This window comes from Urtica dioica, chromosome 4 (assembly GCF_054948205.1).
Source record: "Urtica dioica subsp. dioica isolate 48M chromosome 4, U.dioica_male_clone48M_v1_H2, whole genome shotgun sequence".
In the NCBI taxonomy this organism is placed as follows: Eukaryota; Viridiplantae; Streptophyta; class Magnoliopsida; order Rosales; family Urticaceae; genus Urtica; species Urtica dioica.
This window is the reverse complement of record NC_142759.1, coordinates 2,127,960-2,146,930: the sequence shown is the minus strand read 5'-3', so window position 1 is coordinate 2,146,930 and position 18,971 is coordinate 2,127,960. Positions and strand designations below refer to the sequence as shown.

The 18,971-nt window shown below is 36.5% G+C and overlaps 4 protein-coding genes across 4 annotated transcripts; 2 read left to right on the top strand and 2 right to left on the bottom strand.

Annotated features, from left to right (window-relative positions):
• Nucleotides 1-82: 82 nt before the first annotated feature.
• On the bottom strand, nt 83-4,973 carry ASN2 (asparagine synthetase 2). The gene is made up of 15 exons (XM_089611474.1): nt 4,838-4,973; nt 4,272-4,410; nt 4,054-4,152; nt 3,839-3,980; nt 3,496-3,591; nt 3,129-3,223; nt 2,732-2,893; nt 2,310-2,390; nt 1,994-2,215; nt 1,747-1,881; nt 1,409-1,489; nt 1,225-1,311; nt 977-1,084; nt 451-730; nt 83-334 (listed from the first exon to the last, which is right to left on the bottom strand). The coding sequence occupies exons 1-14, from the start codon at nt 4,915-4,917 to the stop codon at nt 497-499; spliced, it is 1,761 nt and encodes a 586-aa protein (XP_089467600.1). The 5' UTR covers nt 4,918-4,973; the 3' UTR covers nt 83-334; nt 451-496.
• Nucleotides 4,974-7,534: 2,561 nt separating this feature from the next.
• LOC149399181 (Nucleotide-sugar transporter family protein) lies at nt 7,535-9,753 on the top strand. The gene is made up of 7 exons (XM_089611476.1): nt 7,535-7,747; nt 8,114-8,162; nt 8,255-8,481; nt 8,568-8,766; nt 8,854-8,997; nt 9,138-9,212; nt 9,388-9,753. Exons 1-7 carry the CDS (start codon nt 7,620-7,622, stop codon nt 9,547-9,549), a joined length of 984 nt encoding a protein of 327 aa, XP_089467602.1. The 5' UTR covers nt 7,535-7,619; the 3' UTR covers nt 9,550-9,753.
• Nucleotides 9,754-10,780: 1,027 nt separating this feature from the next.
• Nucleotides 10,781-11,941, top strand: LOC149399180 (Ribosomal protein L23/L15e family protein). Its single transcript, XM_089611477.1, has one exon. The coding sequence runs from the start codon at nt 10,841-10,843 to the stop codon at nt 11,555-11,557; it is 717 nt and encodes a 238-aa protein (XP_089467603.1). The 5' UTR covers nt 10,781-10,840; the 3' UTR covers nt 11,558-11,941.
• A 40-nt stretch (nt 11,942-11,981) lies between these two features.
• On the bottom strand, nt 11,982-16,413 carry DOT3 (Phototropic-responsive NPH3 family protein). Its single transcript, XM_089611473.1, has 7 exons — nt 15,811-16,413; nt 15,595-15,664; nt 14,522-15,120; nt 13,775-14,074; nt 13,214-13,472; nt 12,994-13,122; nt 11,982-12,504 (listed from the first exon to the last, which is right to left on the bottom strand). The coding sequence occupies exons 1-7, from the start codon at nt 15,945-15,947 to the stop codon at nt 12,130-12,132; spliced, it is 1,869 nt and encodes a 622-aa protein (XP_089467599.1). The 5' UTR covers nt 15,948-16,413; the 3' UTR covers nt 11,982-12,129.
• Between the last annotated feature and the right edge of the window lie 2,558 nt (nt 16,414-18,971).

The window sequence follows — 18,971 nt, the reverse complement described above, 5'->3', positions numbered from 1 at the left end:
GTTTGTTCATCAACATATAATAAGAGGTTAAACGAAATTTAATAGAACCTCGAGTTATAACCATTTTTTATGATTTCACATGGAAGAACAAAACGCTTGTAAATAGGAACGACAACAAAACAACTTTTGTTTTTATATTTGATAACGACAAAATAAAATTGACAAGGGATTTATAATGTTTTCCTTAACTAGTAATTTACAATTGGAAGGACTAAAAACATAACTGAAAAGTTAAAGATCCAAACGACAATATATGGATAAAGCTCTCTATTATTTTTCTTTTACAAACTGCTCTTTGAGACCTGACAGAGTAGAAGTTTACACTCCATGTTTGCTGGGCCAAAAAAGCAAATAAAAACAAATTGCAAACATTTCATTGATCAGATTAAACATCAATCAGAATGCTCTTTTGAGCAGTTCAAATAAAACGTAACGAGATAAAATTGTTACCTTTGGCATAGCAATCTCAACGCTGGGTTTGTTCGTTGATCTCTGATCAAACTAGTGTGGCAGCTTGCTTGGCGATCCCGGCTTTTTGGGGTGAGATGGTCAAAAGATGATCCGAGTCCTTAAGATCCAACGGTTTCTCGTCGTATGATGCTGCATGAACACCAAGAGCGGCTCGGCCAGAAGGGTCTAGATTTTTGGACCACGACGCATCCCATTCCACAGCCTTAGCTGTACTACACGCCACGCTCGGACCACCCGGCACAGTCAACCTAGCAGCATTCTATATATATATATATAAAAGTTAAGTTGATATATATATTTAAAAGACAACGAAGCAAAAAGAAAAGAAAGGGGGAAAAACGGTAACTACAAAATAATACCATAATTTTCAATTGTGCAAAAAAGGAAAAGAAAAGGGAGAAAAAAGGTAACAAAATGAATTTGGATAAAAATAGTGCTGTAATAACACCCGGTACTAAAAAAAAAGAGAAGGTGTTACTCTTAACATGATCATAGTCTCTCTAACCTTGGGGAAGAATTTTTCGAATATGGTTCTGTAATAGTAAGCCTCTTTTGTGGTTGGTGTATTTTCGGGATATATGAAGTTCGCGTGTGTCAGCACTGCGTCTGATACCTGAAAAAAGAAGAAGCGTATTTACATTTTTTTGGTTCAATATGTATATCATCGTGGTTTAGCTTCAATAGTATTTGTAAAGTGTATCGAAGCTCGATTATTAGCAATGTCAAATGATGGTCGAAATTTAAGACGGTTACTTGTTTGTTTGCGTGATCCTTCAGGCCATCAATCCAACTGTACCCGACACCATCACTGAATTGTTCCTTCTGTCTGTACAATATGTGCTACAAACAAAATAAAAAATTGTTAGTAGATAGATAGCCGAGAGAGAATATTGGTTTTCATCGGGGCAAAAATAAGACGGGATAAATCAATGAAAACCTTGGGTAGGTATGGATTCTTCTCATCATCGAATGCATTACGTATGATCCACTTCTCAATTCTTGCCAGATCAGGCTTGATCTGTAAAGTTCTCGTGAATGAAAGTATTCAGTACCATAATCATAAGACAGAAAATAATCAAGGATTTAATACTTGTTAATCCTCATATAACGCTATTAATCAGATTATAGTTTCTGAAGGAACTTTATCTCGCTTTTTCTGAGAATCAGACGCCATAACTTTAAAGATAGGAGGAATATTTAACAGGTAAAATATCAACTCTGACTAGTGATTTGTGAAGTTGTAAAGTGAATGATAGCAAAAGTCCAATGATTTACCAATTTCCATTCTGGATCAATGCTCATTGCAATGTTGATAAATTCTTTGTCTAGAAAAGGAACACGAGCCTCAATCCCCCAAGCTGAAGTTGATTTATTGGCTCTCAGGCAATCGTAAAGATGAAGGGCTTTGATCTTTCGAATGAAAAAGTAGCTATTAGAGACTTGATCCCATTCAAAACAAATTGCATGAGTTCCGAAACTTACAGTACATGATAATATGGGAATTAGACTGTTGATGGCATACCTTCCGACATAATTCCTCGTGAAACTCTTCCTTGTTCGGTGCCTTGTGGAAATATAGATAACCACCAAAAATTTCATCTGAGCCTTCCCCAGAAAGAACCATCTTCACCCCCAAAGATTTGATTTTTCTAGACATAAGAAACATGGGAGTACTGGCTCTGATAGTCGTTACATCATACGTTTCAGTATGGTAGATTACTTCCTCAATCGCATCGATGCCTTCCTGAAACGGAAATGAGGAAAAAAATTGTTATTCTGTTTCTTGTCATCTAAGCCACATTATCCATCTTGATTTCACCAGACTATAGTTTGATCACCTGAACAGTGAAATGAAACTCGTGATGGCGAGTTCCGAGATAATCTGCGACCTCTTGGGCAGCTTTTAGATCAGGAGAACCCTAAACATGTATAACACAATATAACACACGTCAGCTTCATTAACAACACTTCATTAAAAGCCATGATCTAAATTTGGAATAAGGAAAGAAATGAATAAATGTAACTCATCAAAAAGGGGCTATACAGTGGTCCTTTCCCTATATAGAATTTCAAGTTTATAAACTGACATATCACAAACATGGCTCTATAAACACTTTGCAACCTTGGATCGCAAGACACAACCAAACACCAGCACTAAGAGTAAGCGCCATAGATGTATTAACAGAAAGGTCAAAGAAATACTATCAGGGGAAAAGGGAAACAAAGTGTAAAATTGATTCACTGGTACACAAGTACTAACCTCCAAACCAACACAGAAGGTGTGTAACTGAGATCCCCATTGACAAGCAATCTCTGATTCCCTTAAATACCGAGAAGCCACAGCTGCTACAAGTGACGAATCCAATCCTCCCGACAGAAGTACACCAAAGGGTACATCGGTCATAAGTCTTTTCAGGACAGCCTGCAATATTTAAAAAAAAGCACAACGATGAAATGAGTAATGTATATGCAGTACTTTTCATATACTTAATATTTAACAATATAATTGCATTTACAACTTAGAGCAGAATCTAAAAGTTACCAGCCTTCTGAAGTCAATTATTTATAAAAAATTACACTCATATCCATCAAGTGGGCTTTCTGACTTAGAATGTGTACTAAAAAAGTGAGATGGGTCACATAAGTTCAAATCACACCTTCTCAAAGGCACTTCGAAGAACCATTGGATCATAAGGAGTTGAGGGTATTTGCTCCGGAAACCATGGTGGGTTGTACCATCTTCTCATCTCTCCTACATAAGGAATACATGCGTGAATTTATTGCTATTTCATTGTACCATAGAAACGTAAACAAAACGAACAAAAAATGATTCATTAAAAAAAATCATACAAAAAATAATTGTAATCGACATGCTCATGAAGTTAACAGGCAAGTAAGCTCTATAAAATAAAATAAAATAAAAAATGAAAACCACCTAGAAATAACGTGAGTAATTTTGCAGATGAAATGAAACGAGCAAAAAATACAATTCGTGATTCTCTTTGCTGATAAATGAAACCATACCTTGTTTGCTAGAGTATATGTGCCCAGGAAGAAACGTCATGAATCTCTCGCAATCATCACTTAAAGCTTTCATTTCAGAAGCAAACCACATTGATCCTGCAAATGATCACGAAATTCTTAAAACAGGACACCTTTTCTGAATATAACTTCTTCTTTTTTCCATTAGAAAGCTATTTAGAATAATAACCGAGTTAAAAATAAGATGGCTTAGAATAATAACCGAGTCAATTGTAAGAAGGGCAGTCGTTTTCCTCAAGTGCCAATCAGATCTTCTAGTATAAAATCATAGACAAGATATTCACTCAATGAGATAATATTTTAGCGATGATAAAAAGTTACGTACCGTCGATACCCCAGCCCATGTAAAGAGGGGTAATACCAATAGCATCCCGAGCAGCAATATAGCTGTTGTCTCGGGTATCAAGAAGTACAAAGGAGAACATGCCGTCCAACATATCCACAAAATTCTCTCCATATTCTTCATACTGCGGATCAACAAAATTATAAATTACACCCACAAAACAAGAAAAGAATTCAAATACATTGTCAATGACTTACGAGATGGGCAATGACTTCACAGTCACTGCCAGTTCGAAACTGGTGGCGTGGTTTCAGCTTCTCTCTCAATTCCTTATGATTATATATCTCGCCGTTAACCTTAAAGCCAGTAGTCAATAATCAAGCATTAGCTGAGATATAAGTTAAGAGAATCCACATACAAACGTTTGACACCTTAGTGTTCTCGGATACAATAAAGACGTGGAAAGGGAAATTACCGTGACGATGATCGACTTGTCTTCATTGTAGAGCGGCTGATCCCCTGAAGTGGGGTCCACAATGGCTAACCTCTGATGAGCAAGATAACAGTCACCATGACAGTGCAAGCCACTCCAATCAGGACCTCTATGGCGTAGCCTATAATTCAAGTGTATATAACAAAATAGATAAATAAATAGTTACAAGTCGACCTTTGAATTAATACTTTGACAAATCATCATCAACATTCAAACTTCAGATTAAGCAAACAAACTTTAACATATTGAAATTAATAATAAACAAAACAATGAAACAAAGCTCTACTTTCTTTTTATTCCAGAACAAAAAAAATAAAAAAATCCAAGAGACTCTAGTTTTAATAGAACAGTGATTTCGTGAGGAAAATGAAATTGGCTCTTCACAGACAAAATGCACGGAACAAACAACCTAAAAACATCAATCGTAGGCGAATCATCGTAGCAAATGAAAATCCACCTCTCGACTTGTAATGCATGAAGAATGTGAGATTTCAAGAGCTCATCCTAACAAAGAAATTGGAATCCCAAGCAATGAAAAAGTGAATCACCTTCGTGACAATTCGATGATACGAGAGCGTTTGGCCTGAGAGTTGTCTACGACACCGAACACAGCGAGTATTCCACACATGGCGTCTCTCTCTGAGCTGGAGAGAGAGAGAGAGAGAGAGAGAGATCTGAGTGAAAAGGAAATGGTGGCTAAGAAATGACTGGGACTTTCTTAATAATTATATACAGAGTGGCGAGGGAATCTTGGCCGTTGATTCTGACAATTTGACAGTTTCTCAAGATTCTCAATCAATCTATAATCTCTTTATGATTACTAGTCTCTTAAATTAGGGCTTCTTTTACAAATATATTTATTTTGTCTATAAAAGATTCTTTTAATTATTTTTCAAAAAAGGAAAGCTTATGACGAAGATTCTTCCAGGTGGGGTCTTCTGGTTGGAACATGACAATTTAATACGTTGATTGTGTTCGTGTGATTTGAATATGGGATACTGTTTTGTGTACTTTTTTTACTTTAATAAGTAAATGATATGACTCAGGGAAATGGATGGCACGTAGGAAAATGATTTGGCAAATTTGATTTACACTATGTTATAAAAATCAAGTTTCAAAGTTTAAAGTTGCTGAATCATTATTGTGATATTTTGGCGGCTCCTACAAAATTAGCAGACAATTTTTGACGATTCACATTTCACACTAAAAAAAGTTACAAGATTTATATGCTTGGTGTACGAGTTAGACTTTCCTTCTAAAAAAAATAATGTAATTGTCTTTGTAATTCGGAATTTTAAACTTAACCGTGAGGGATTCAGAGTCCGAGCAAAGTTCTTTGGGTCAAATAAATATTATAATATGCATTTTCGACTTGATATAGATCAATCGCTAGAAGTCGTGTTTAATTATAAAATATAAAATGCGAAAACAATCATTTTAGATGAAAATGTTATGAATCACACATTGAAAGTGAATGAGAACTAACAAGATCTTATAAAGATCATGAGTTACTCCTCTCGTTACCAATTAATTTTGAGATGGACCTCATGATATTTTCACAAAAAAATAGACTCTAAATTTAACAATTAAAAAAAAACTAGTCGCCGTAAATAATTTTTTAATTTTTTTCAGAAAAATAATTGATTAAGGCCACATCAAAATGTTGAGATTACATTGTCAAAGTTGCATTTTTTTTATTGTTGTTGATAAAATGACCCAATATAATCAAGTGAAATTTCAACTAATCTTTTTTTTTTCTTTTCAGTTAAATGAAGCGGATTTGCCTAATACGGAAGTCAAATATGATATGATTTCAAAAATTAAAAGTTGATCGTCTAATTTTTAGCAACAGATTTTTTAATTAATTTGTCAACATTTCAGACAGACTCGTTTTATTCAAATTTGTCAAGTGCTTATTTTTAAAAAGTCTATTTCGCTGAAGCTATTTTTTATTTAGATTTTTCCACAAACTTGTTCGAAAAATCCAACTTTCGCGGAACTCCAAATAAAATTCTATCTGGATTGCGATGATCTAAAATCGCCAAGAATGTGTTCGACGAAATGTCTCGAAAGAGCGTGATCTCATAAAAGTTCGGATGCATAAAATTTAATCCCTTTAGTGAGATTATGGATTACAAAAATCTCTATCGGTGGAGGCAATGTATTCCATTTCATAAGGACTAGGTCAAAGAAAAAAAAATATATAAAACAAAAACTTGAGTTTTTATTTGTTTAACAAGGACCATAGTTCACATACTCTACCTAGATAATATTAGAGCATGGCAAAATTAGAGTCATGCAACAAAGGAATAAACAAATGAAAAGATAATAAATGATGTGACTCTTTTTTTCAAAGAGAGAGAGAGAGAGAGAGACTTTCTCATATAATCCATATCCATGTAAAGTTTTAGACAAATTCAAATATAATAGATTTTTTGTCATATGACCAGAACTATATATAAGATTTGAGATTTAGATTTTTTTTTAGTGACAGGCATCTGTGTTTTATATTAACTTTATTTTTAAATTAATGCCTATTTTTAGTCCAAAAGTATATGTAAAATAAATACGAGATAATGGCATCGTTTGACATAGCTTTGTTTTTTAAAAAAATGCTTTTTTTTTTCAAAAACTGACAAGGTGTTTGGTAAACTGTTTATAAAACAGTTGTTGCTGGTAACAAAAACTGATTTAGCGTTTGGTAAAATAAATATATTGTAGTAAAAAGACTAAAATAGACATAAAATAAATATTTAGCAGTGCTATGGATAATCACGTGAGGATATTAAAGTAATTTTATATCAGATACAAAAACGCTTTTTCTAAAAGTTAAGATTCTTAGCTTTTGTGACTCGTGTACAATTTTTAAAATCGTTTTTGAAATTTTTTCTAAAAACTGTTTTACCAAACAGTAAGATTGCAATTTGGTTTTTGCTAACAGCAAAAACAGGCTTAAAAAAGCTGTGCCAAACACGCCCAATATTGAGAAAAATATGAAAGGTGAAACACACGTCATAAGAGACATCATAAGTTAAGGTACATTGATTTTTTCTATAAAATTGGGGTATCAATTAGAACAGCATCAATTAGAACAGCATCAAAATCAATATACTTTTTTTTATAACTCAAAATCAATATACATTTTGCAGTAAAACGACTTGTTGTAGAAACCGAATTTTTAACGTAGTTTCGTGCGTCCAACGGCCCGCGAATAAAGAAAAAGAAAAAAAAAATCACAAACTTCATTGTCCTTTTTTTTTTTTTCCATTTCACGGAAACGAACGACAACGTTCACAAGCCTATCTCCGGCGACAATCGCCGACGCGCAAAATGCCGGAGAAAAAGTCCAAAGCTCGACCGCCGAGATCGGACAAGACCAGTGCTAGGGTTTTTCTCTTCTCAGTCCTCCTCACTCTCCAATACGGCGCTCAGCCTCTCATCGCCAAGCGATGCACAAGGTAATCGATTCTCTTCAATTTCCTCTGAATCTCGTCAGCAATAGTTTGAGTGTTTTCTTTTCCTCCCTTAGATTTTGTATTCCGGTGTTGAGTTGTAGAACTCGTGTGATCAAAATAATTCAATTGCCTTAGAATTTCGAAGCTAGGTTTCATAATTAGGTTTCAGGTATATTATAATTCTTAGTCCAAAGATTTAACCGCATTTTGGGCTCGGTATGTATATGTAAATCTTTTCAACTTTTGCCTGGTTGATTCTGAAAGATTGGGTGTCGATGTGTCTCATTTACAGTACACACATTTAGAGGAATCTATATATTTGGAGTTTTAAGTTCTTCATATCTTCATTCTCACATACTCTTCTCGCAGCCGAGAAGTGATTGTGACCTCGTCTGTTCTGATATGCGAAGTTGCAAAGGTAATCATTGATTCTGTCCTTTGTTCATAGTTATCATATCATTGGTTAAACTGTAGTTGCTCATTTATTCTGTGTATTGTCAAAAATTCCAGGTTCTATGTGCCATAGTTTTCATGTCAAGGGAAGGTACTCTGAAGAAAGTATTCCGAGAATGGACGTTAATCCAAGCGCTAACTGCTTCGGGTCTCCCGGCTGCTATTTACGCACTGCAAAACAGTTTGCTGCAGATTTCTTACAAGAACCTTGATTCACTCACGTTCTCGATGCTTAACCAGACAAAGATATTCTTCACTGCTATCTTCACATTTTTTATATTGAGGTAATGCTCAATCAAAGTATTATTTTTAATTTGCACACTTGAGGTCCTGAATTTGATATGTTTGATGTGTAAACCTGACCCCACAGGCAGAGGCAATCGATTCAGCAGATTGGGGCGCTATTCTTATTGATCATTGCGGCCATTCTTCTAAGCATCGGGGAAGGTTCTCGAAAGGGTTCCAGTACTGCCAACTCTGATCAAGTGTTGTTTGGTGGTATTATTCCGGTCTTGGTTGCTTCGGTTCTCTCAGGCCTTGCATCTTCCTTGTGCCAGTGGGCTTCTCAGGTTAGCCTGAAAATCGGATCATTTTTGGGTATATATGATTTTCTTTCCCATGACCATATCATTGCTTTGTGTGTTTATGTTAAAAAGGTCAAGAAACACTCGTCTTACTTGATGACTATCGAGATGTCGATCGTTGGAAGTTTGTGCTTGTTGGTTAGCACCTTGAAATCCCCAGATGGCGAATCTATCAGACGGCATGGATTTTTCCACGGTTGGACTCTGTTGACCATGGTAATGATCTTGACCCAGGTTTTGGTTCTCATTCGTTGCACTGGTTTGAATCCCGTGCTTCTATTCGATGGTAATATTGGTAATAATTCTACTATTTTTAGTTCAATTCAAACCTTTTTTTTTTTCTTTTCTCTTTGCAGATCCCAGTTATGACAAATGCGCTCGGTGGAATTCTTGTTGGCCTAGTAACGAGTCACGCTGGCGGTGTTAGAAAGGCAAGTAAACAAAACAAAAAAAAAATCGCAGTGTTGTATATAACTAGAAAGATTGCAGATCTCTGGTAACTCGGACTATGATCACTCATGTTTTTTTTACTTTTTCGCATAGTTGTCTTATAAACGAACCCAATGGTCTAAATCCCAAGATTTTGCTCTATTGGTTGTTTTGCAGGGCTTTGTCATTGTGTCTGCACTTCTCGTCACTGCCTTATTTCAGTTTGCTTTTGAAGGGAAATCGCCGTCGTTGTACTGTCTCGTAGCTCTTCCGATCGTGGTCAGCAGTATATCATTATATCAGAAATATCCATACCAAGTCAAAGATAAAGAAGTGTAGAACTTATTAAACATCTTCGTTAAGCATTTTTACACTTACAGAGTTTAGATAGATGCTAGCAACAGTATCAAAAGAAATGTGTGTTTTTTGCGCTCACCAATTAATGAGGTTCTGATGTAGTCTCTTGGTCAGATGACTCGGATCACATGACTGGAACTTCTTTTTTTCATTTTCTTGATGAACAAATAGATACTTTTTACGTTAGCCCCGAGTAATTATTGTTATTCAAGAAACTTGAAATTTGTACTATATGTATTGAAGAAATATAATTAAAAAACATTGTGATAAAGTGAAGTTTGAGTGAGTTGGATAGGACGAGAATGCAAAAATTAAATGATAAATAAAACTAAGATTGCGCCTAATGTTTTTGGGGAGAGTTATACAATTATTTTGAAATGCTTAAAAACCTCGAATTTTTAATCATTCGACAATTTTTTTTTTATTTTTTTTATTTTTATATATAAATAATTTAGGCAATTTTACCTTTATTTAAAATGAAATGATAAACAACAAAGGAAAGATTAATGAAAGGATTAACTTAAGGAATAAATAAATACGGTATTGAAGGATTAAGTTAGAAACAAGGTACTTTGAGGTCATTTTCATATTTTTGCATAGGGCACTTAGGCAAATAACTCATCCTCTTTTTAAAAATTTAACTCTTTAATAAATTTAATTTATTGTAAATTGGTGAACTATATTTTTAATAAAATGAATTTTGAGCTAGAATCTTAAAAATAAGCCAGTGAAATGGTTAATTGCAACTAATTCCTGTTTTTATAAATTATATAATTTATTTAAATTTCACGTAAATTGAAAATTATTTAGACATCAACCTATTGTGATGAATTATAAAATTTCATTTGTTTTCACTTGAACTACACATTTGGAGTGGAAAAAAAAAAAAAAAAAACCCGAAGGTTTACCACAAGTATTTCAATAAAATAAAGTAACGTATATCGGTGGATAAACCGTTAGAGAAGAGGTAAACTCCAAAATGAGGGATAAATTGAGATTTTTTCTAGAACATATAAATACAAAAAAGAGTTTTCTTCTCAAGTTACTGTACTTAATTACAAACAACTTTAATACCACAAATTTTATGGCAAACGTGTGTCTCTTGCACACGTGTAATCTACATTCCCTCTCAATATCACATACGAAGCCCAAGCCCAAGTCCAAGCCCAAGCCCAAGCCCATTTTCCTTTCAGGTCAGTCAGTAGGGAAAGAAGAAGAAGAAGAAGAAGAGTACTCTTGAGTTTGTTCTGTGTCTCTCTCTTTCACACCAAAAATGACGCATCGACTGGGAAAAAGAGTGATCCACTTCGCAAACCTCCCGATAAAGCTCCTCATGCCAACCAGAGCGACGAACATCGACGAGATCGCCCTAAAGACCATTCCGTCGGCGTCGAAGGTGGAGATCAAGAACGTCCTCGAGTCTCTCTACGGCTTCCAAGTCGCCGAGGTCCGAACCCTAAACATGGAGGGAAAGAAGAAGAAGCGCGGCGGAATCCTCCTCGCCAAGCCCGACTACAAGAAGGCTTACGTCACTCTCCGTCGTCCTCTCTCCATCAACCCCGACCTGTATCCCTTCCGCGCCGTCGCCGAAGCTCGGGCCAAGACCGCCCCGAAGTCCGCCGGAGCGAGCGTCGTCGAAGACGCCGCCGATTCGGAGTCCAGAAAGCACTGGCTACACGGGAGGATGGTCAGGAATCAGCAAGTTAGGGTTAATACTAATTCTTCTTCGTACGGTCGTGGCTATGGCGGTTCTAAGCTTCAGAAGACCAGAGCTGGGGCTAGTTCCGCTCCTCCTCGCGTACCATCTCTTCCTCGTTCATCTCCTCCTCGCTCCTCTTCTTCTTCATCTCGTCGCGGCGGCAATGGCGGTGCTAAGTTTCCCTGGAGCAGTATGAGACCCAGTTCTCCTTCTTCATTCAATCGCGGAAATGACGGAGCTAAGTTTCCTTGGAGCAGTATGAAATCTAAGTTTAATTCTGGTTCTAGATAGCCCTAATTTTTTGATGATATAGGGTTTTTGAGTTGTAAGCTGGTTGGATTGTCTGTTTTTATTTTTTTTTTTTTTTTCTGTTATGTAATAATTGGATTTGACGCCGAGGATTAAGAATTTGTTGTGCTTTCTTTCCATTGTAGCGATATTTCTCCTTGGCCTGAATTTAAAGCAGTGCAATTTAAAAGCTCGGAATTTTGTGTGCTTTCTTGTAGTAAATTATTTCCGTCGCTCTGAATTTGAATCACCAGTGATTGAAAAGCTCAGAAACTTGATGTTGAGATAAGAGGATGAGTGTTCTTGCGTTATTTTGTTGGAAATGTGAAGGATTCGATATTTGCGTGTTTGTGTATTTGATGATTATATATTATCATTGATTCTTAATAGTAATACTTATAATCCTTTTTTTTTCTTTCTCATATGCATCAAGTGTTCATTGGATTTAAGTGCCGAGCAGTTAGGTAAGCGAAATACAATACCTGCTAACTTGAAGGAGAAATGTAAATCTTAAGGAGGATTTTTGTTCTGTTCTTCTATGTGGAAACTAAAAAAAAAAAAAAAGATTTTAAATTTCAGGTAATAGATAGTCTCCGAAGAAAGCTGGTTTTGTGTCTCCGAGGCATTTCTTCCTGTGGCGCTTCAATAAATTCCTCGTCCCCGTCGGCTTTTGAGTGGAACGAGCTCTTGATCTTCCGCCAGCTGGCGCTCCAGCGGGGCGTGTTCTTGTGCCTGCCGCTTCCCAGCCTGTCGCACTCTTGCTGAAGCTCGGCGTAATCGCTCTGAAGCTCTGTCATCTTCGTCTTCACGGCCTCGAGCTCCGCTTTCAGGGCTTTGAGCTCCGAGTCCGTAGAACACAGGTGAGCCTCGTGCTCGGAGTTGTTGCCGCTGGCAGTGACTTCTTTCTCTTGCATCGTCGCTCTCATCTTCGCTTGCTCCGAAAACAGAACCTGCCCATTTTTTTTCTGTTACTTTTTCCACTTGTGAAAGCTTTTTAGATTTCACATCTTCATAACTTATAGTCTGTTATTGTTTTAGGCTCATCATTGTAAACCAATGCACTAGTGTTCTGCTCTTAGGCATTGTAGGCTTTTTCAGCTCCGTCCATACTTTGATAGTCATTTAGGAATGGTTTGTGGATTCTGAACAGCTATAATGGCTGAAGCTAGTAATATAGTAGTTACAACCCAAGAAGTAATAAGTACTTGGGCATGGACTTGGAAACCTCCAATTTGATCAGCATCTAAAATTAGGAATAGAAACCCGTTTCTTTTTCCCTTTTTGTTTCCCTGTTTTATAGAGACATTATGGTTACTTAAATTTCCCTAAGCTAACAACCCCCTATTGTCAGAAACTCATTTTCATTATGGTAATTTGTTCTCTATCGTTCTACTAAGCTGTAGATATTGTTGCCTAACTAATATTTAGATTTGTGTTACCTGTACAATAGTTCTGAGAGGCAAGCGATCATTTTGGGCAGCGTGCGAACAAGCATCCAGAGACAATTTGTTGCAGTTCATTATCTTGCACAAGCGTCTCCGATCGTGCTCCGGCAACAAAGCATGAGTCTATAGGTAAACATTCCATTATCTTTCTTGCTATATATTCGATATGGGAAAATAGAGCAAAAATTAATAAGGACGTAGCGAGAGAAGTGACCTTGAGGTAGACATCAATGGCTCTATAAAGACCATCGTGGCACGACCGAGCGTTTTCGGGCAGTAGCTCGGCCAAAACTTGAAACTTTGACACTGAGAGATTCGGGTCTCGAGCGATCTCTCCGAGGTAGTTGTCTAAGAGCTTGCTTATGCCAGCATTCTCCGCCTGTTGCTGAAGCTGATGTTGTTCGTGCATCAAGAAATACTCCACGACCCGTTGCACCAAATCTGTGTCGTACATCGTGCGTTCTTCAGCAGAACTGTTTCACACAACAATGGTCGTGGAAAATCAAATCCCGGAAGGTAACATGTTGTTTGATGGCACTTTATCCCCTTTATATCTTTGCATTTTCCGCTCTAAACTTATATTCTTTGACGACGTCTTAAAAATTATATTATATTTTAAAATGATATAGTTTAGCCTTGTGGAGCCAAAAGTCAAATAACGGTAGAGATACCTGAAATATAAGCTCAAAGAGGAAATAGCTTGGAGGAAAATGAATAAGGGTCAAACTGTCACTATCTAGATGATACACGGAATAGCAACAAGAATAATACTCACTTCATGTGTTTTGGTTGATCTGCGCTCTTGTATCTAGGAATGAGGAGATCGTTCCCGTTGGCATCTTCCAGCATCACCCCGACCCGTTTCTCTAGCTCGGAAATCAGAGCCGGGGACACGGAGTAAACGTTCGCCAGCTTCAACATCTGCAGCAAGAATTTGCAAGTCACGGCATTGTGCTGAGAAGGAAGTATGCTAACGAGGCTCTCGATGATCGCTCTCTGTTCTCTCCCGTCCCCGCTCGCCTCCTCCTCCGAGCTCAGCACGCTGAACTGCAACTCGTTCTTCCCATGCCCGTACCTGTAAGGATCTTAGAATTATATGGCATTCTAATAATTTACTATATAGTCAATGATATAATTTGAGAATAATTAAAATTTGTGTTGAGAATTTAGCAATCCCTCTCGAAAGTCTGGTAAAACTATCTTTTTTACATTCATACCATGATTTACAATCTTCCCATCGGTTTCAAGTTTATTCTTAAATTAATTTTCTGCTTTCTTAATTGTCAACAAATATCTCTTAATTGAGAGTTTGGTTAACTTGTTAATTTACCTAAAAGCTCCCGATCATTGGTAATTTCTTGGTCAATCAACACATGACAGTCAACCAAATTGTCGATCAAGGGATAAATATTAATTAATTAATAATCAGAAAACTGAGGGGAGGATTGTGATCGACTTTAAAACGTAAGGTTTGATCGAGCATTTCTATAAAAACACAGGTGTGGGGTTCATGAAACAGTACCCTCTCAGCCCTTCCAGCTCAGCGTCCATCCCCGGGAGCGATCGCTCAGCATATCTCATTATACACTTTCCTATAATCTCGGGCCTCGCTCCCTTGGCCTTGATGGTCGTGACGACCCTCATGAAGTGGTCGACCCGGAGCGTCGAGACCCCATCGAACCACCAGCCCTCTTCCCGCTCCGCCGCCGAGCTCGAGCTCGAGCCCGCAGCAGCGTTAATGTGGTCCCTCGAGACCCGCCAGGCGAGCGAGTCGCAGCACCGCCGGACGATCTGCAGGTTCTCGGCCCACGGGGAGAGGCTCTCGCAGCGCTTGAGCACGGCCGCGGTGTCCTTCCACGACGAGAGGACCACGAACGAGAGGAACGCCTCGGATTTCGTGATGAGGTTTCCTTCGTCGAGCTCCTCGGTCATGTCGAGGTACTCGGCCGCGCACCGCAGCGGTGCGATGTTCTTCGGGCTGAAGTCCACCGCGAATCCGTAGCAGAACTTGAGGATCGTCTCGAAGGTCTCGGCCCCGCCTGGGAAGTTCTCGAGCACCAAGTCCCGGCCGTAGCTTGGCTCGGCCCGGCTCATGTATCCGCATTTCGACTGCAGTGGATACTGTTTTCAAGGTGAAACAAATCACTCGCTGTTATGGTAAGATCTATATCCCCCCCTTTTTTTTACCTCTATAATTTATGGTGTCTGATTTTGTATTTCTCAATTTTATTAATAAAATATTTTGTTTTTCTTTAAAAACAAAGATGGGTTTAATATATTAGTAATTTTGTTTGTTTTTTAAAAGAAGTACTCAGAACGTTTATGTTTCATTATTTCACGTACATCGGTACATGGTTTTTTTTTTCATGTTAGTAATTTTGTCTGTTTCCTCTAAGAGACGTGTGAGAAAATCTAGTTACATTATTTCACGTATTTGTGTCATTTTCTAGGGACGCTATATAGAAAATAAAAGAAAACTTTTTTGTGTGTGTTTTTTTTATTATTGGAACTACTCGTAGGAAACAGAACAAATAAAGTTTTATCACACTGAACCAAAAAAGAAAAAAAAATACCCTCTTCTTATAGACATTTTACCTTGTGAACATTGAAGGTGACTTCGTCAACTACAATTGACAACTCCGTTGGAATCTGAGAAGTGATATACCTAAAGAGGAAGACGGAGAGCAAAACCAACCAAAAACAGATAAGAATCGACAAGTCGTCGGAAAAGTGACATTCCATATATATATATATATATATATATATATATATATATATATATAGTTGTAGTTAGTCTGTGTGAGATTGTACCAGGAGGGTTCTTTTCTGTCCAAGCTATCGGCGACGCCGGTGATGAACTTGGACGGCAAAACAATGCTCTGGTCGTGAACTTGATCATCGCTCCCGGGGCTCCGAGACCTCGGACTTGGACTCAGAGCCTTCTTCATAACGACCCGTCAGTCTCTCACAACTTCAGGCATGCTATGTTTGTTTTTATTATTATCATGATCTTATTCTCTATGGATTGTGTTGCCTTGGTCTATTTTTCTTATGTTTAAATGACTCGTCTCTTTGCTGGGTCACAGTAGTACCAATCAACCAACCAAACCCCATTAGGAAAAAAAGGAAAAAAAAGCATCAGTGTCCATAAAATAAATGCATGAGAAGCTAGTCTGTGGCTGAAAATGCCCATGAGGGATGATATGGGTTGTTGTTGGAATAATGCTTCTTCATAAAAAAAAATATAGAAAAAGTAATTCGCTTTCCTCTTCTCTTACTTGATTTTGGGTCACATTGATGAGCTAAAGTTTGAGGAATTTTAATGGGGCACAATATCAGCCACGTATATATGAGATTGAGAGCTGGGAAGTTGTACCATTGAATTCTAATGAGTGGTTCATAAATTAAGATGTGTCACCTATATATCTTTTTTTTTAATACATATAACTGAAGAATTTTGAATGTGGTGACATAAACATGTCATTTGTTTTTTCGGAATGTTGAACTTGAATGTTTACGTATAGTCTCAGTCTGGTTTACTTTCAAAGTGTGTCAAAGCTAAATATAGAGAAGAAATGAAAGAGGAAATGACGTTCATTTTGCATTATAATATAGTGAGTTCAAGTAATTTTTTTAATATTAAAATAAATACGTCACTATCGTCTATACACCGTTTTGGACAAGTGGAAGGAGACAATGGCATTGAAGGCCCGGCCAACTAAACTCTCTGGATTGGTGATGGAGAGAGACTCTTTTAGACATCGAAATTAAATTTATAAAAATATTATTTTAATATCTAATCATTTAATTATTTTAGATTTTTCATTACTTAAATTAAAAAAAAATCATAATGGTTAGAGTTTAGACATGACATGACAAATCCAGGTCAGATCCAAACGTTGTTTTTAAGAACATATACCACTCAAATTTTTTTATTCAAGTGTCTTAAAATTATACGCTGGTAAAAGTTCTAGCCTCGTCTTAACAAAAGTATTAATTTGTGAACGGATCAATTGAGATTGATTTAGAAGACCAAACTTAATTAGAGAAATTTCAAATTAGACCGGACAAGTCCGATTTACAGTTTTCTCTTTTTGCACATCATCAACAATTTGTGATCCCCTGCAATATTCTTACGTATTCTCTTCCTCATGCATGCGATTTTTATTTTCATTAGAATAGTTTGTCAATTTGGTAAGTACCTTAAATCTCTCGGATGTTGACAAATTTGCACATGTAGATTACAACGCATGTACTAGTGTTCGTGCATTATTCGCAATCATTCTTTATTTGCTTGATTGTTGACAAATGCATGTTTATTTTGCTTTCATATACAACAACGATATAATTCACTTTAGGGCAGTTATACTCCACAATGTAACTATAACAACCTTATTCTTGGAATTTCGATAGTGTGCATTACTTCTTTTTTTTTTCCCTTCATCTGCAAGTGTGATCCTTAAGTTTTACGTGTGTTTGACAGTTTTTTCTTTTCTTTTTTGCCAACACTCTTTAGACTTTTGAACTTGAAACTCGTGACCTTTTTCCTCAACTTCTATTATAATTTGGACGAAATCTAAATTATAAGTGTTCGTCCCTTGTAAAATAAAAAATTATTGTTAGATAAAAGGTTTCATACAAAAATTCGTCTTTTTCAAATATAAGTTATTGATTTCCATTTTAAGCCACGCTTGCAAATTACTTTTTTTTTTTTTTTTTTTTTTTTACATAAACCCATACGTGTTTAACGAAGCTTGGACATGTTGGTAATGAAATTATGAGTCATCGGTGACCATTAGAGAAAACCGAAGATTATGGCAGCTTCACAACACCGCCTCACACTATTACCCTTAGCGTCCACAATTAGCTCATGATTTGCCCTACATTTAAATTTAGTCACTTTGGCTTATATAACTCTTTAATTTCCTTCAATAAAAGAGCACGGTGTGTCTTTGAACAATCGTCCCTAGGGTAATTAAACCCGTGCATTTGGATGGAACCAGAAATCATGGCCAAAACCAAAACCAAAACCTACTAAATTATGTTACCCAACCAAAAAAAAAAGCCAACTTTTAATCTGCTCTATTTTAAATGAAAGAAATGTTACCCAACCAAAAAAAAAAGGCCAACTTTTAATCTGCTCTATTTTAAATGAAAGAAGGGCCGACACTATACGGACGGAATGAAATTTTTATTCCCCCACTGTTCACGCAACCATAAGGGACCGTAAAATATTAGAACTTGAACGGAACTTTTCAATTCTGATTTAGAATCTTGTGGAATGGAACCCGTTCCACATGCTCGGGTTTACCCTAGGTCTCCTAAGCTCAAAATCACTGTTTTATATAAATTTAAACATTTTTTTCTTCTTCTTTTCGTTTCAATAGGTTTTGTCAATATTTGTGTAAGAGCCCTTAATTTAATTAACTTAAGCCCCACATATCAAAATCGCGGCCATGTTTGACGTTATTGATTCATTCAGTGAGTGAGTGACGACAATGGATCATATTTTAAGAAGGGAAAAGGGGTTCGAGGATATATTTTCCTTGCTTTAAAATAAAAACAAGACTAGTGTATAATTCTTAATGTTCTTCATTTAAACAACACAATCTATTTTATGATGTCTCCGATATATTTATCAAATAACTAACTAACTAAGCCACCGAAATTTAAAAAAATTGCTAATTGGTCATTTTTTTTTGTAAATTGTTATTTCGGTGACATGGCATCTTATAAATTAGGTCCATTTAGAGCATTTACATGCTATTTACATCAATTTGGTCTTCTAAATAAATTTTTGTGATCATTTACTAAAAACTTACAAAAAGTTGATTAAATGACAAAATTCAGTGTTTCATGTGGTTACATCTCTACTGGATCTATTTTTATCCCTTTTCTTTAAATATGTACAAATGTTTAGCAATGTGCAGAATTAAATGCTCATGATTCTCACGAGTTGGGTGAAAAAGAGA

Bases quoted from the DNA above. Each gene is read 5' to 3' on its own strand.
- ASN2 (XM_089611474.1), bottom strand. From the start codon at position 4,917: ATGTGTGGAATACTCGCTGTGTTCGGTGTCGTAGACAACTCTCAGGCC. The intron at 3,981-4,053 runs GTAAGTCATTGA...GTTGATCCGCAG, and splicing joins GTGAAGTCATTGCCCATCTC to TATGAAGAATATGGAGAGAA. The intron at 1,490-1,746 runs GTAAATCATTGG...AGAACTTTACAG, and splicing joins TTGATCCAGAATGGAAATTG to ATCAAGCCTGATCTGGCAAG.
- LOC149399181 (XM_089611476.1), top strand. From the start codon at position 7,620: ATGCCGGAGAAAAAGTCCAAAGCTCGACCGCCGAGATCGGACAAGACC. The intron at 7,748-8,113 runs GTAATCGATTCT...CTCTTCTCGCAG, and splicing joins ATCGCCAAGCGATGCACAAG to CCGAGAAGTGATTGTGACCT. The intron at 8,482-8,567 runs GTAATGCTCAAT...CTGACCCCACAG, and splicing joins TTCACATTTTTTATATTGAG to GCAGAGGCAATCGATTCAGC.
- LOC149399180 (XM_089611477.1), top strand. From the start codon at position 10,841: ATGACGCATCGACTGGGAAAAAGAGTGATCCACTTCGCAAACCTCCCG.
- DOT3 (XM_089611473.1), bottom strand. From the start codon at position 15,947: ATGAAGAAGGCTCTGAGTCCAAGTCCGAGGTCTCGGAGCCCCGGGAGC. The intron at 15,121-15,594 runs GTAAAATGTCTA...CCTTGAAAACAG, and splicing joins TCACCTTCAATGTTCACAAG to TATCCACTGCAGTCGAAATG. The intron at 13,123-13,213 runs GTCACTTCTCTC...GTTTACCTATAG, and splicing joins CCATTGATGTCTACCTCAAG to ACTCATGCTTTGTTGCCGGA.